This window comes from Sphaeramia orbicularis, chromosome 19, assembly GCF_902148855.1.
Source record: "Sphaeramia orbicularis chromosome 19, fSphaOr1.1, whole genome shotgun sequence".
NCBI classification, from domain to species: Eukaryota; Metazoa; Chordata; class Actinopteri; order Kurtiformes; family Apogonidae; genus Sphaeramia; species Sphaeramia orbicularis.
In genome coordinates, this window is record NC_043975.1 from 40,045,085 (window position 1) to 40,060,859 (window position 15,775).

The window sequence follows — 15,775 nt, forward strand, 5'->3', positions numbered from 1 at the left end:
AAGACACCTGTAGTGCTACTTAGAGGACACATGTTGTTTAACATGTCCCTGAGGTCAAATAATTTTCAATCTTTTCCAGGGGTACCATCATTTTTGTCCAGGCCAGTTTCATTAGTTTGTTTTTTAAAATGATTCTGCTGAACCACAATTCAAAAGCAATGTCAGATTTTCATTATTTAATTTTCGGTAAATTTTTATTATCACTTTTGTCTATTTCAAGTCATTTCAGTGACCACTGTGGGTTTTTCTTTCTTTTACAGAAGAGCACTAATATGTATATATATATATATATATATATATATATATATATATATATATATAGAGAGAGAGAGAGAGAGAGAGAGAGAGAGAGACAGAGAGAGACACAGAGAGAGAGACATAGATAGATAGATATAGATAGACAGACAGACACAGCACTGTGCAAAGTGTTAGGCGGCCTTTAGATTTGTTGTTTTTGCAGCATTGACATGAACATGCATATTTATTTCTGTCTTTATTTACTGCTGTACATACTTTACTCTAGTATGTACAGCAGTAAAAACAAAAGTTTCAGTAAAAAATAAATGCTTCTATCAGCCAAAGTGGCTGTATTTAGTGTGACCTTCCTTTTACACTTAGCATGTCTTTAATCCTTTTGTTCAGATATTATGACATTTTTGGCATTCATTTCCTGATTTTTTATTCCAGGTTTCATTCAGCACATGCCAGATGTTTCTAATGGTTTTGGCTGCTTCTTGTCATGGGGTCAGGGGTTACACTAAATAATGACTTCAACCTTTACAACCCATGTAGTTCAATTTTTTGATTGTCTTTTAAGGCAGTGCACATCTCACCTATATTTTCTTGTTGTATCTGAAGAAACGACAGAGAAATAAATATGCATGTTCATTTCAGTGCTGCAAAAACAATCAGATTCAGCTTTACTGGCCAAGTATGTGAACACATACAAGGAATATGACTTCAGTTTTTACAGTGCTCACGAGATACGTTTCCAACATGAACCCAGACAGGGCCGTTTCAAGATATTTGGGGGCCCTCGGCAAGAAAGTAAAGTGAGGCCCCTAATACGCGAAGATGTGGTGGTCGAATCACCAAAGAAGAAAAATAAAATCCAGATGTTTTCTGGTGCATTTAATGAGTCATGAATTACTCTGTATTACGCAACACAGAGTATCCACTAGAGTGTAGTAAAGGACACAGTGTCTTCAATTAGGCATTGTTGATGGGAATGACACAATTTGGTTATATTAATGTTTATTATTATTCTACTCCTATCAGTACTACTAGGCCTAGTACTACTGATGATAAAAGGATAAACAAATAAAATTATTTAAATTATTATTATTATTATTATTATTATTATTATTATTATTATTAGGCCTATTAATTATATAATAATATGCAATTAGTTCTGATTGTGATAGATTTAATAATTATAAGATTTTTTTTCCTAGACTGTGATTTAACTAATTCCATGTAGCCTGATAAATACCTTCAGCTTGTGAGGAGGTGGTATTGTCACTATCAAGTGGCGCTGACAGAAATTTAAGCAAAGCACCTACAAAAGCAAAAAAAAAAAAAAAGAAAGGCATTTGGTGAGTAGGCTTACTTCTGTCCTTATTCTAGAAGTATATGATTAAAGTGCGGAGGATTTGATAGTAACTTTGCAGGAGAAGAACTTCACTTCCCATAATGCACCAAAATGTAACGTCAGACCTCATCGGCAAAACTACCTGAGCACATGGTGCAAAGTGTTGTGATGTGTTGATGGGCAAGTGTGGGAAATTTAGATAATTAGAGTTTAAAATGTAGGATTGTGATTACATGGTTTACAGACATGGTTCACAGACACCACCATTCATTTTTTTGACGTTGTATTTGAATATTCTGAATATTTGACGATTTTGAAAAGTGTTATAATTTCCTAATTATTCTAATTGTTCCTGAACGCCTCATGTATTGTTTACGTGTGCCTGCCTTGAACGTGAGGAGAACTCAGTTACACAGTGAGGGCAAAGAGCTGATGTGAGGGACTCTAGGAAATATTGGCTTGAAAATAAAAACTTTTGCTGCCAGCCTAATCTAATCCTCTTCTGTGCCTAAACCAGCTGCAACAGAAGGAACATACATATTGATGACACGGACAAATGCAATGGAAAAGGGACATTTTTCTCCTAATGGCATCCCAATAGGAGAAAAATGTGAGAGATCACCAACGGATATTGCTAGCTAACCGAAAATGTACAGGGTGTCCCATAAGTCTCCATACATAGGAAAAATAAACGTTTCTTGACATAAACCATTTTTATTTATATAATATGCTCAATATGACTTCCATTTTGTCGGGAACAAATTGATCCAAAATACTTCCTGTTTTTTTTTTAACTTGACAATAAGTTTTGCCACAGTGTCGTGTGTGATACTCGTCCCATGTTTTCTGTTAAATGCACTTGCAACCATACGACTGCTTGCTGAACCGGCCATCAGGATGATGTCAATTCGTTGCTCTTTATTCAAATGCATTCTTTGGGTTATCTGAAATATAAAGAAATACATGTTAGAACCATATATGCACGGAATGTATTATGTCTCCTATGTATGGAGACTTATGGGACACCCTGTACATTGAACTTGATGGATTATTTGGCCAAACTGGATGGGATTCATAGGACCAGACAATTTTGTTTGGAATAAAGTTCTCTCCGTGACCGCAGCAGGGGGCAGACAACTGTCAAGAGTAAGTGAAAACACTTCCGTAGGCTTAGCTTTTGGCTTTTCATGACAAAATACTTTTAATGCTGTCGTACTTCGGTCCTCCACATCAAAATTATTTAGCTCAAAAGAAGTTTTGGAACGCTGTACAACAGTAGAAAAGGGCAATCGAGAAGTTGTGTTTATTCTATACTTAAATTCTTCAAACAGAACAACGTTGTGTTGTGTGTATATGATTAGTTATTGAACTGAATCATCACCCTCTCATGGTAACATCCATCTTTGTGTTTGGTCACTGATGTGAGGGGTTTTGTTCGCAGAGTTTAAAACATATCACACAGTTGTAGCCTATTTGGAGAAAACAATGGTTTACTTAATACTTACCGCTGTCGTTGGCATTTTTTCCTCTACTTCTTTCTTTTTTGTCGTTTTGCAAACCCTGAAGGGTAGGAGCAGTTCATCATTGATGTTATTTTTAAATGCCCACGCCACCGTGCTCAGTGTGGAAAGACCGTTTCTTCCTCCACTGACAGTAAGTGGGGGATGTGATGGGGGTTGCGCGAGGGCAGATGTCACTTCTACATTACCCTCATAGCGTTTGTCATTGCATAGGGGGAATCCCTCTAGTTTGGGGGGCCCCAGTCACAAAACAGTACAGGAGAGGGTTAGCGCTGCCTCACTTAGCCCAGTGGCTTAGCTCCATTGCCCATAGGTGTGAATGTGAGAGTGATTGTTTGTCTCTATATGTTCAGCCCTGCGATGAACTGGCGACTTGTCCAGGGTGTACCCCGCCTTCGCCCCTATGTAGCTGGGATAGGCTCCAAGCGACCCCCGTGACCCTAGTGAGGATAAAGCGGGTTCAGAAAATGAATGAATGAATGTGCACTTTTGGAAACAAATTTGATATTTGGCACAGTTATACATATGACCATTGCGAATCATTCTGGATATGGAAACACCTCGAAAGCTCCCCCTGGTGACAGGTGGCGCCACTTACATGTACAAAATTGCCCCCTAGTGGCCAGTAGGAATGTCGTACAGACATGAAACAAACACCAAAATGTTGGTCTCATCGAGCCCGACAAATCATACATTCACACCCATGAGCTAACTCCAACAGGAACTTGGCAGTCTGCCTCTGATTGTATTCTAAAATCAAAGAATTAACAAGACAAGACTCTTTCCACCATCACTGCTTATTCAGTTCAAACTTTTATGACACATTTTACATATCAGTATGTTCAGGAGACTCTCTGCTTTCCTCTAGTCCAAGAATTTTTGAGATAGGATGTACGGTTAGGGATTAATCGCAATTTGTTTCACAACATAGCTGTGTTTTTACAGAGGGGCTTTTTCTGTGTCTTTTTAGCCCAGTGGCTTAGCTGAATGTTTGTGCACTTTTGGAAACAAATTTGATATTTGGCACAGTTATACATATGACCATTGCAAATCATTCTGGATATGGAAACACCTCGACAGCGCCCCCTGGTGGCAGGTGGCACCACCTACATAGCGCAGCCACTGGAAATACTCCTATTACAAAAATGGCTATAACTTTGCTTCTAATCAATATTTTTTCACTCTGTTTTTAGATATAGCTTCCAATAAAAATGGACTAGATGCTAAAGTTTGAATCTACACCATATAAGCATTGCTAAAGTAAGATTATAACTGATAATTTAGCATTTCGCCTAAAAAATGTAATATTATATTTCTATAAATTAGAGGAATTGCCACAAAATATCAATATACCAGAAATCTTTCAATCATTGTATTTTCCTTCATAAGAATTTGTTAAAGTTCTAGTCAGGTGGCTTAAAAAGATGAAAACGTATCATATTTGATATGATTTATTCATAACATATGAGAACAATATAAAATGCAAAATACGTGCCCTCTCATACATACAGACACAATTTTCAGCAATCTTTCACAGGGAGTTTTACATTGGCATAAACTGTTAACCTATAATATGATTAAATTCAGGTTTCATTAAAGAAGAAACTCAGTTAACAATAATCAAAATTACAAATACATTTTACACAAATTTAAATATGAAAATGGCGAGTTACAGTTTTTATACCCATAACATATACACATATTATAATGTGTATTTTAGGTTGGTACACATACATTCCAAAAACAGATCAATTTAAGTACAATATCTGTCCTTCAATGGAAGTGGCTACAGGCAATGTTCATAGGAATCTAAACATATGTTGTATCAAAACTTAGATAATACACATATGCATTATTTATGCTGATGTACACTGACCAGCACATGAACACAACTCTGCACATTTAAGTGACTTCTTTTTGCAGCCACAGTAAGAGGACTTGCACCCCTTCTTGTACAGACAACAAATTAACTCTCTGCAGATCTTTGATGCCTCTGGCAATGTAGTCCACAGAGGCTCCCAACTCTTTCCAGATCTTTGCCAACCCCAGTTTCCAGGACTTGGTAAATCAGGGTTAGGTTCCAAAACCTGACCCCAAATAAAACCTCCCTGATATGTAGCTCTTCTAATGTGTTGGTCTAGAGCACCTTCTGTAGGGGGGATGTTTTCCAGCTCTCTTCCTTTATGAGCAAATAGTTCTCTCCTGGCTCTATTTACTTCATTGTGTTCACTCGTTGTCATACAGGAGCACAACAAATCTTTCCAGGATCATTTTGCATTCCAGCAGAATGCCAACTGAACACTTGGCAAGTTCATTGAAGGCTCCTGTAACTTGTGGATATGTTTTCCATGTATTCCAGGCTGTTTTATTTCTTCCTGCAAACACTGATTTTGTGTCACAGCCTGTGAATGCATGGAACATGGGCATGGCCATAGAAACTTCAGCACCAAGTGATGATACAATCTCATGGACTTGTGCATAGAAGAAGTGCTTGCCTACACCATATGCTACCCACAGTTCTTGGAGGGACATATTCCCAAAGTGGAAAACTGTCTGATCAATAAGTGGTCTGCAGTGTTAAGTCACGGTTTAGTATCGCTTGGAACCTTGATACCAAAAAAACTAGTACTGGGTACCTGATTTCAGGTCCTTTTACGTAATGGAAATGCAAAGACGCTGAGCCAAGTCGAGCCTGTACCACGCAGTGGAAACGCGGCAAAAAAGATCCTATCTGTGTCCGACATTTAATATTGTTAAATGATTAATTAAAGTTAAAAAAATATGATTAATTATGTCATATAGAATGTACTCATGTTTTAGACCATTATGACCAACAGCTAGTCAAAGACAACATTGTATTTTATGCATTAAATGAAATTAAACATAATTTTTCTACTGTATTTCCCTGACAAGATTTATCATATTAATGAAAAATCATAAAATTATTAACACTTACATAAATGCTATATGATTAAAATGCACTATTATTACTTACACATGTTTTGTAGATCTAATATGTGAAAACAGAATGAAAAAATATTGATTAGAAGCAAAGTTATAGCCATTTTTGTAATAGAAGGAGTATTTCCAGTGGCCGCACTATTAGGTGGTGCCACCTGCCACCAGGGGGCACTGTCAAGGTGCTTCCATATCCAGAAAGATTTGCAATGGTCATATTGCGAATAACAGTGCCAAATATCAAATTTGTTTGAAAAGGTGCACAAACATTCAGCTAAGCCACTGGGCTAAAAAGACACAGAAAAAGCCCCTCTGTAAAACACAGCTATCCTGTAAATCAAACTGCAGTTCATCCATAACCGTACATCCTATCTCAAAAATTCTTGGACTAGAGGAAAGCAGAGTCTCCTGAACATATTAACATATAAAATGTGTCATAAAAGTTTGAACTGAATAAGCAGTGATGGTGGATAGAGTCTTGTCTTGTTAATTCTTTGAGTTTAGAATACAATCAGAGGCAGACTGCCAAGTTCCTGTTGGAGTTAGCTCATGGGTGTGAATGTATGATTTGTCGGGCTCGATGAGACCAACATTTTGGTGTTTGTTTCATGTCTGTACGACATTCCTACTGGCCACTAGGGGCAATTTTGTATATGTAGGTGGCATCACCTGCCACCAGGGGGAGCTGTTGAGGTGTTTCCATATCCAGAATGATTCGCAATGGTCATATGTATAACTGTGCCAAATATCAAATTTGTTTCCAAAAGTGCACAAACATTCAGCCAAGCCACTGGGCTAACTGTGGTGGTTTGTGTACAATGGATGGTTTTTAATAAGTTGTACAGATAAATGACCATGCGGCCATCAGGGCCATCCTCAGTGAGGGGGCCCTAGGCAGCTGCCAACGTCATCCCGGCGGCTCTGAACCCAGACAACATGTGGACTACAGCCCGACCGATTAACTGGCTGGCCGATTAATCGGGCCGATTATAGTGTATCGCCAATTAATCAACATCGGCCAATATGTAGCCAATGTATTAACTTTTTTTGCTGCGCGGGGATTCTGTCGCTCGCTGCTCCTGTGTGTATGTGTGCTGTCCGGAGAATAAGAGGAACTTTAAAGCGGGTTAGTTTCACTTTCACGCCTCTTTGGACAATGACGCCGTCACCCCCCCCCCACACACACAATCACATAATCACGGAGCTACCCCCCACCCCCCACTCCAACAAGGATGGACTGCTGGACTGCTTATCCCCCCCACCCCCGCTCCGACCCCCACCCCGGCAAAAATCACGGACCGCTACCGCGCGCTCTGACAAGGATGGACCGCTGAACCCCACCCCCCCTCATTTATGAAGTATTCACCCCCCCACACACACCCATGTCTGGTGCACTTCCTGTCTACCTCACAGTTTCATTCTGCCAGCAGGCCTGGGTGATATTAGTGTAGGGGGGGCAGTTGTAACACGGGTCAGTTGTAACTCTTGCAATTGCTCCCATCAGGAACAACTTAGGACTCACCTAATTCACTCTGCACATGCTCAGTTTAGTCCTTAGTCCACATAAGAAGTTGTAGTGCCATAAGGTAGACAAATCAAAATTTTTGAGAGAAAACATAATTATGTGGTAAGTAATATTTTTTTGCCAAATTATTTTTGTGATTGCATAGTTTGCATTTGAAAGTTGTGTAAATTATCTGTGTGAGATAAACAAAGATTTATGCAACTGTTAATCCACCTGTCCACAATTATCCAATATAAGATTATTATATCCTATGTAGATCAGTGTTCTTATTTCATATATCGGCCAATATATCGGTTATCAGCCAATATTGGTCGATATATTGGATATCGGCTTTTTTTTAGCCCCCAATATCGGTATCGGCCCCAAAAATCCCATATCGGTCGGGCTCTAATGTGGACCTAGACACAATATAAACAACAAATCTAAAGGCCATCTAAAACTTTTGCTCAGTACACACACACACACACATATATACATATACACATACACACACACATATACATATATATATACACACGTATACATATATACATATATATGTATACATATACACATATAGACACACACGTATATAGACACACACACACATATATACACATAAATATATATATATATACACATAAATATATATATATATATATATATATATGTATACACACACACACGTATACATACATACACACACAGAAATATATAAAAAATAATGAACTGAACCTTGTTTTTTCTAGAATTAAACTATTTTAACAACATAAAAAAAGACTTGTGTCTGCTATTCTGATCTGTGTAAGACAAGGTGATTCAATAAATTATCTAAAAACATCAAATTCAGCAATTATTTTGATATTTTATACTGCAATGTATGAAAATTGTAATTCCTATGTCATACAGAATTTAAAGTACTTGAAAAATGAATTCAAGATGTTGTGAGATGTTTTTCAGGATTCACTGGAACCTTTCTTTTTGTTTAAATATGTTGTTTAACATTCACTACATAATCTTTCATCAAAATCCTGACCTTTTTAGCAGAAAACTTTCCCCTGATTCAAGCAAATATCTTGTACTCAAAGAACAAATTCCTTAATTAATTTTGGGCAGAAACATCACATTTCTTCTCACCTGCAGACGTGCCAGTATGGAGGACTTCTTGGAGTTTGATGAAAAGGAGCGTGAACAGGATATGCTGCAGAAACGCTTGCTCTTTGAAAAGAAAGTGCTAACATTCCCTTTGGTACCACACATTTCACATATGACTAAAAAAAAGAGAAAAAGAAAGTAATGACACATTCTGCCACACCACTGTAAATAATATTGCTGCTTTCTTTTTAGTTAAAATAGGATTTATCATTGTTAAAAGCCCCTTAAGTTTACAAGCTGGAACATTTAATGGCTAGTTATTTTTTACATTTCATATTCTGAATGCCTTTCCCCCCTTTGTTCTCATTTGTACTTCACCTGGCCGTTCCGCGTCAACGTCTACGTTAGCATCGTCAAACTGTAAAGGTGCCGTTTCACTGAATTCTGACTGTGAAGACAACAAAACAAGGGGAGCAGTGGACATGAAAAAATTCCCTCATGTTACATTCTGAACATAAACTAAAACATTGTTAAATCTCTCAAAGTGGCAGGATCTCTTTATTTTTCCCCTCTGCAGTAAACTCTCTTGAGTCTCAAAAACTACTCACAGGTACGCTGTGCTCTTTTGGCTCAGATGTAATGCCTCGGCACTGAATAGCAGGTAGACATTTACTACAGCCAACGCCATTGCAGGAGGAACAGTGCGGTCGGACAAAAACTGTGGGAGCTGCTCCTGGCCTCAGCTTCAAGGAACCACAGGGTGACTTGGTTTCAAAGTACTCTTTGCCAAAATGCTCATTGCAGAGGTGAGAGCTCGGAGTGGCGAACCACTGGCTGCGTGTGCGTTGGACCTGCTTCTCCCACTTCCTAAACTCCTCTGAATCCTTGGGAAATTTGAACAGCGTAACACCATCCTCTGCAGTTTTGCCACATCCATAGGCCACACAGTGGTAGGGCATCCCGTCTTCTCAGCTAGAGCCCTGTCGATTATAAAGCAGAATCTAAGACATACTTCTCTTTTGAGTTGTATTATTTTATTCTGACTTCTGCAAAGGAAAATCATTACATTTTGCAAACTCAAAAACACAAAATGAATTCTTTAACGCCAATTTCGATCAAATGTAAAGACTAGATGAATACACATTTCACAGAGAAAGACACGGTTGGAGGATAGTTTCGTCCTAGTTAGTAACTTTCAGTCATTTCTATCCGCAGAAAATAACCTGAGCTGAATAAATAAAGAAACCAAGAACACAACCATTCGTGTACCTGCTAGCTCGCTGTTAGTCGTGGAAATAACACGTGCCTAAAAACAAGCTACAGCTCGGAAGTTACACAAATATATGACAACTTACATAGAGCAGTAACACCTGGACACAAAATGAAGTTTTGTTATAGTTACAAAACGAGTTTAATAGACATTTTAAAACATATGTTAGCAGCTCTACAGACTATGGTTGTCGCCTATTATAAACGTCACCATCGGTACGTCAGACGCATGGTCAAGGAATTATGGGAGTTGATGTTTTGGTAGTAAGGACGCCTGGTGTTCTGTACGGTGGCTCAACAGGACACCTGTTACTATCCTCCGGAGGATGTTGTCAGCGTCGTATTTGTGAGGTAGAAATAAAAAAATGTTGTTTAATTTGACTAGATTTGGTCTACTGGAGTAGATTTTCCACTTTCAGATGCTTCTGTTTGTGGTTGTGTGTGTTTGGCTGTTGTACATACAGTTGAGGACAAAATTATTAGACCCCCTACAAAAATGTCATTGTTTTAAAGGTATTTCCCGAGTGCTTTTACACAGAGCAACACATTTTTAACACAGCTTTTTTAGATATCCTAGTTTTATTTTGGATACTTACATGATTTTAGTTTGCACACAGAAATGAAAATATTCCACAAAAAACAAAAAGTACCAGGGTCAAAATTATTAGCCCCCCTGATCCTAATAGTCAATTGTGTATCCTTTTTGCTGGATAACAGCCTGCAGTCATAGTATTTTTTTATTACAAGTCGCTGACACTTTTTTTGAGGAATCCGAGCCCATTCTTCTTTGGCAAATCTTTCCAGCTCCTCCAGATTTGGTGGCCTTCTGGCATGGATGTTCTTTTTTAGGTCACCCCGAATATTTTCAATGGGATTTAAGTCAGGGCTCTGTGCAGGCCACTCAGTTACATTCACTTTGGTCTTCTGAAGATAGCTCTTCACCAAGAGAGATGTATGTTTTGGATTGTTGTCATATTGGAAGATGAAGCAATGACCCAGACCCAGTGTTACTGCTGACTGTTTGAGGTTTTCTTTCAAAATCTCCACATCTTTCTTTGTTCATGATTCCTTCCACCTTGACCAGATTTCTAGTTCCAGATGCACTATAGCATCCCCACAACACAATACTCCCACCACCATGTTTCACTTTAGGGACGGTGTTCTTTGGGTTCTATGCCTCTCCCTTTTTTCTCCAAACATAAACGCTGCCTCTATGGCCAAAGAGCTCTAGTTTTGTCTCATCAGACCATAGGACACACTTCCAGTATGCATAATGTTTCTCCAGGTTGCCCTGAGCATATTTAAGTCTGGCTTAAAGGTGTCTCTTCTTCAAAAGTGGATTTTTTCTTGGTCTGCATCCTCTCAGTCCATTCCAGTTCAGAGCTATAGTGACTGTCATCTTAGAGACTATGATTCCTGATGTGGCCAAGTCATTCACCAGTCTCTTGGCAGTTGTTCTGGGGTCTTTGGACCCATCTCTCACTAGTTTTCTTTCCAGGGTCTTTGAAATCTTTCACTTCCTGTCTCTGCAAGGCTTGTTCTGTACTGTGTGGCTGTTTTTGAATTTCTGGATTATACTTCTCACTCCAGTTCTTGACACTTGGAAATGCTTGGATTGCTTTGTGCATCCCTCTCCTGCTTTGTCTATATCAATAATCATTTTTCTCGGGTCCAAACGGATTTCTCTAGTTTTGGGCATGGTGCTTTCTCAACTGACAGCTCAATGAGCCATACTGAGGCTTTTATACCATGTTTTAACTTAAATGTTAAGTGAAATCACTTGATTCACCTGATCACTTTTAAACACATCACCTGTGAAGTTACAGCACATCATTGCACAAAAGTGGTTTGTGCCATGACTTAATAAATGGTCATTTCTTAAAGGGGGCTAATAATAATGTCCCTGGTTATTTTAGTTTTTTTCTCAATAATGCTGTTTTGGTGTGCAAATATAAATAATTTGTGCCTTCTAAAGAAAACTAGTATGTTCAGAAATGCTATGTTGAAAATTCCTTGCTCTGTTAAAAAAAGTACTTAGGAAAATCTTGAAGAAAAGAAGTAATATCTGGCCAATAACATAATAAAAGTCCTGAACTGATAACGTAATAACTTTTGGCCATTAATGTAACAACTTATTACATTATTGACTTGTTATTACATTATTGGCTTGGTAATTTTTTATTTTATTATATTTTTTATTTTTTGCAAATGTAATAACTGAGCCAACAACATAATAATATATTAATATCACTGTATTTAAGTTTCATTTATTAGATATAACCGTGATAAAATCTCTCTCTCTCTCTCTCTCTCTCTCTCTCTCTCTCTATGTATTGGTCTATTTAACTTGATGGTTAAAATTATCTCTAGTCCTGTGTGCTGCTCCTTTGCCTTTCAAGCGAACAAAGTGGAAGCACACATGTTTGCAAACATAGACAATGGTATGATATGAAATATGTATGATATGTAACTCACTCTTGAAGATAGCAATTTTTTTTTCAGTTAAGGATTTTTTTGATTTCCCGTAAGTGACCACTAGATGGCAGTGGTGTGGCATTGGCTTTCTTCAGTTGTCCAAACTTCTTTCCTTTGCTTTCCTTTCTAGCACACATGTTAAAAGGTAATCAGTGATCAGTTTTCTTTGGTGAACAGTTCATTTTGTTGAAATTCTTGCATATACCACGCACAATCTTAAATATTTAGTGCAAAAAGGATATAACGTTATTGAGAGTGTATTCAAAGTTAACTGACCATACCTAGCTAACTGTGGGCTAATTATTGGTATTATTTATTATTACAGTTTAATAATATCAGTTGGTAAATTTTTAAGGGTTTGTCCCATATTTGATCTATTCAATTTATCCATTCCACAGAATTTACTGGAAGTCATCAGCTAAAACACACACACAGATACACATGTGCACATGCACGCACACAGACATGTGCACATATGCACACATACACACACACACATATAAGGCCCGTTTCCACTAAAAGCCCAGGAACTTTATTACCAGGAACTTATTTATCAGAAACTTATTTGGGGTAAAAAAGTTCCTGGTAATTGCATTTCCACCGCACGCCAAAGTTCAGGGTAATTTATTCAAATCAGGTTGATGATGTATGAGGGAGCAGTAACAGAACGTGTAGTCCAGTTCATGTACATTCACAAACTAACTTCTAGCACAATAAAATGACACAGTACTTCAACTGGATGGGTTGGGTATAACATTTTACTGGTTGTTGAATCACTTAATTCCTTTGGAAAACATTTTAAATGAAGTTAACCATCATTACATAGCCTTAATTTGTATTTAAAAATGGTAGAACATGTATTTTCAACTTCCCATTCCTTAAACTAAATCACATCTAACTTTATTTGTGATGGATGGTTCTGTTTCACTTCTATTGTTTTATAGATATAGTCCAGGTTCAACCCTAAAGTCAGACAGATTCACTCAAATGCCTGCATTTAATTTGACTGCATATTACTTATAAAAGTACTTATACTCTACTCATATTTGATGCCTTGTAAATGAAGAGACAGTATTAGGTTAATTTTTTTTTTATTAAAAATTGAAACAAAACAAAAGGTGCAAAAAAAACCCAAGGTGCCTTGAGATTTAAAGGGAAATAAACACGTGTGAAAGGTTCAGGTTTTTGGACAAGTGTGTGGACCAGCTGGTCCAGGACCAGGGTCTGGACCAGCTAGTCCAGGACAGCCGGTCTGGAACTCCATGGTCCTGGTCCCGTTTTTGCTTTCCTACTGGAAAAGTAATAAAAATACTAAAATGAATAACAGAACACATGATGACAGATTCCTACCAGTGTGATGTGACATGTCAAATGTCTTACCAGGGCTGATGTAAACAGCAGTGGATGATGGACCAGCGCACAAACAAGCCACAGGCTTGGAAAAAGAGGCGAGTCCGTCCGGTCCATTTCAGGTAGAAATCACAATACATAAAGAATAAATCGGTGTTCAGCTCACGGCGACAACACAAATACATCCAGTTCTCTGATTTAGGTTTAGCATCAGACTGTTGACCAGTTAGTATTAGGTTAACTGGACTTCACTTTTGACTAAACAGCTGATGTTCCCCTGATTACTGTTACAGCATGGAATCAACTAAACAGTGAATGTTTCTGTGATATACACACCATTGGTTTGTTTGACAGTTGGATCCACCGCGACCATTGTAGTCCTTTAGTTTCTTTTAAACCTGCATAAATTTCTTCGGGTTTTCTCGCATTTCTTTAGGCTTATGTCTTATATTTGGCTCCGACAGCTTTTACTCGCTCGTTTCGTGTCAGCAATTCAAAGTCCGTCTGAATTTCCTCATCGTCCGTCCACTTGTTGTAGCTTCTCTTTTGGTCTATTTTCCGAATTATCAAAATACAAAGCTTGTGGAAATTACATGAATTACATATTGGCGGTGAACAGAATGCGGAAATGCTGTGAGTCTAGTCCACCACTCAGTGTTCTCCAGCACACAGCTCCGCCCCTTAAAGTTCCTTGTAATCTCGAAAGCACTACCTCCCTACCAGGAACTTCTACGGGATAAATTCAGGGTGGGGGGAAAGTCATTTACCCGGGTAATTTTCGGTGGAAACGCACCAGGAACTTTGAAAGTTCAGGGTAATGCACAAAGTTCCAGCAAAAGTTCCTGCGGTGGAAAAGGGCCTATATACACACTTTTCTTTAAAAATGTTTATACACCCTGATATTATCAAAATGTAATAATTAATAATGCTAATAACTAGCCCACAGTTAGCGGGGTATAGTCAGTTAACTTTTAATATACTCTCAATAATGTTATATCCGCTTGCACTAAATATACAGTGTAAGATTGTATGTGGTATGTGCAAGAATTTCAACAAAATGAACTGTTCACCATAGGGCATTAACTGAAAAGTCGGTTGTCTGTGGCACAAGTCGATGTTACTTTGGAGGAGTCAACTAGTTGTGTGTTATTCTCTCTCTCCCTTACATCACCTGACAGCATGCGAGCTGTCATTCAGCTTATGTCGATACTCTCATCTTTCTACATGAAAACATGGAGCGCAGTGAGCACAGTGCACAATGAGCAGTAGTGATGCGCTGATCAGCGGACCCGGCTCAGGCTGGTGCGGGTCCAATAAATGTCACGTTCTTTGTGGGACGGGTCAAAAAATTCCACAAAGTGGCTTAAAAAAAAACGACCTGCACATCACTAGCGCAAGGCCGAGACTGAAGGAAGAAGATGACTCAGAGTAGAATTACTAAACTGATGGGATCTAGAGAAACTATGGTCTAAGTAATGTTCTGTGAACCATGTAAGCACAACCAATATTGAATAATAATTTGAACTGCCAGTATGTTTGGATTATTCTGTTCATTTATTTCATGAAGACAATGCGCTCTTTTCTCTAACATGCTGTGCATCTTTTCTGCTGCTGTCTTAACTTTTTCCCACTTTAATGTTATTCAGTTAAATTTAAAAGAAAATTCATGGTGTTAGCCTATGCTTTGTTTGGTTAAATGTCTGAGAAGGACTGTTGATGCTTGTGTCTTAGTTTTTTAATCTGCTCTTCACTGTACATTGTTAATGTTACAGTGAACGTTAGTACAAGTTACTCATTGTTGAACGGCTGTGTGTCTGTGTTGTTCCTCCGCTGTCAATGTGATGACGTCATCATACGACAAGTCGACTCTACTTCGACTTCATTGACAAAGATCTGAAAAAACCTGAAGTCACTAATGCCCTAGCTCACCAAAGAAAATTGATCACTGATTACCTTTCAATGGAAGCAAAGAAGTTTGGACAACTGAAGAAAGTCAATATCACACAACTGCCA

At 38.2% G+C, this 15,775-nt stretch overlaps 1 protein-coding gene across 4 annotated transcripts in view; it reads right to left on the minus strand.

Annotated features, from left to right (window-relative positions):
- l3mbtl2 (L3MBTL histone methyl-lysine binding protein 2) overlaps positions 1-10,165 on the minus strand; it is a 49,132-nt gene extending 38,967 nt beyond the window's left edge. For 3 of the 4 annotated variants that reach the window (XM_030122436.1, XM_030122435.1, XM_030122434.1), the window contains exons 1-4: positions 10,024-10,165; positions 9,277-9,648; positions 9,047-9,125; positions 8,711-8,844 (exon numbers count right to left, since the gene is read on the minus strand). In XM_030122436.1, the coding sequence (XP_029978296.1) occupies positions 8,711-8,844; positions 9,047-9,125; positions 9,277-9,627 (564 nt within the window). In that variant the 5' untranslated portion in view covers positions 9,628-9,648; positions 10,024-10,165. The remainder of the gene's footprint in view (positions 1-8,710; positions 8,845-9,046; positions 9,126-9,276; positions 9,649-10,023) is intronic. The other variant, XM_030122433.1, reaches the window with a different exon arrangement.
- Between the last annotated feature and the right edge of the window lie 5,610 nt (positions 10,166-15,775).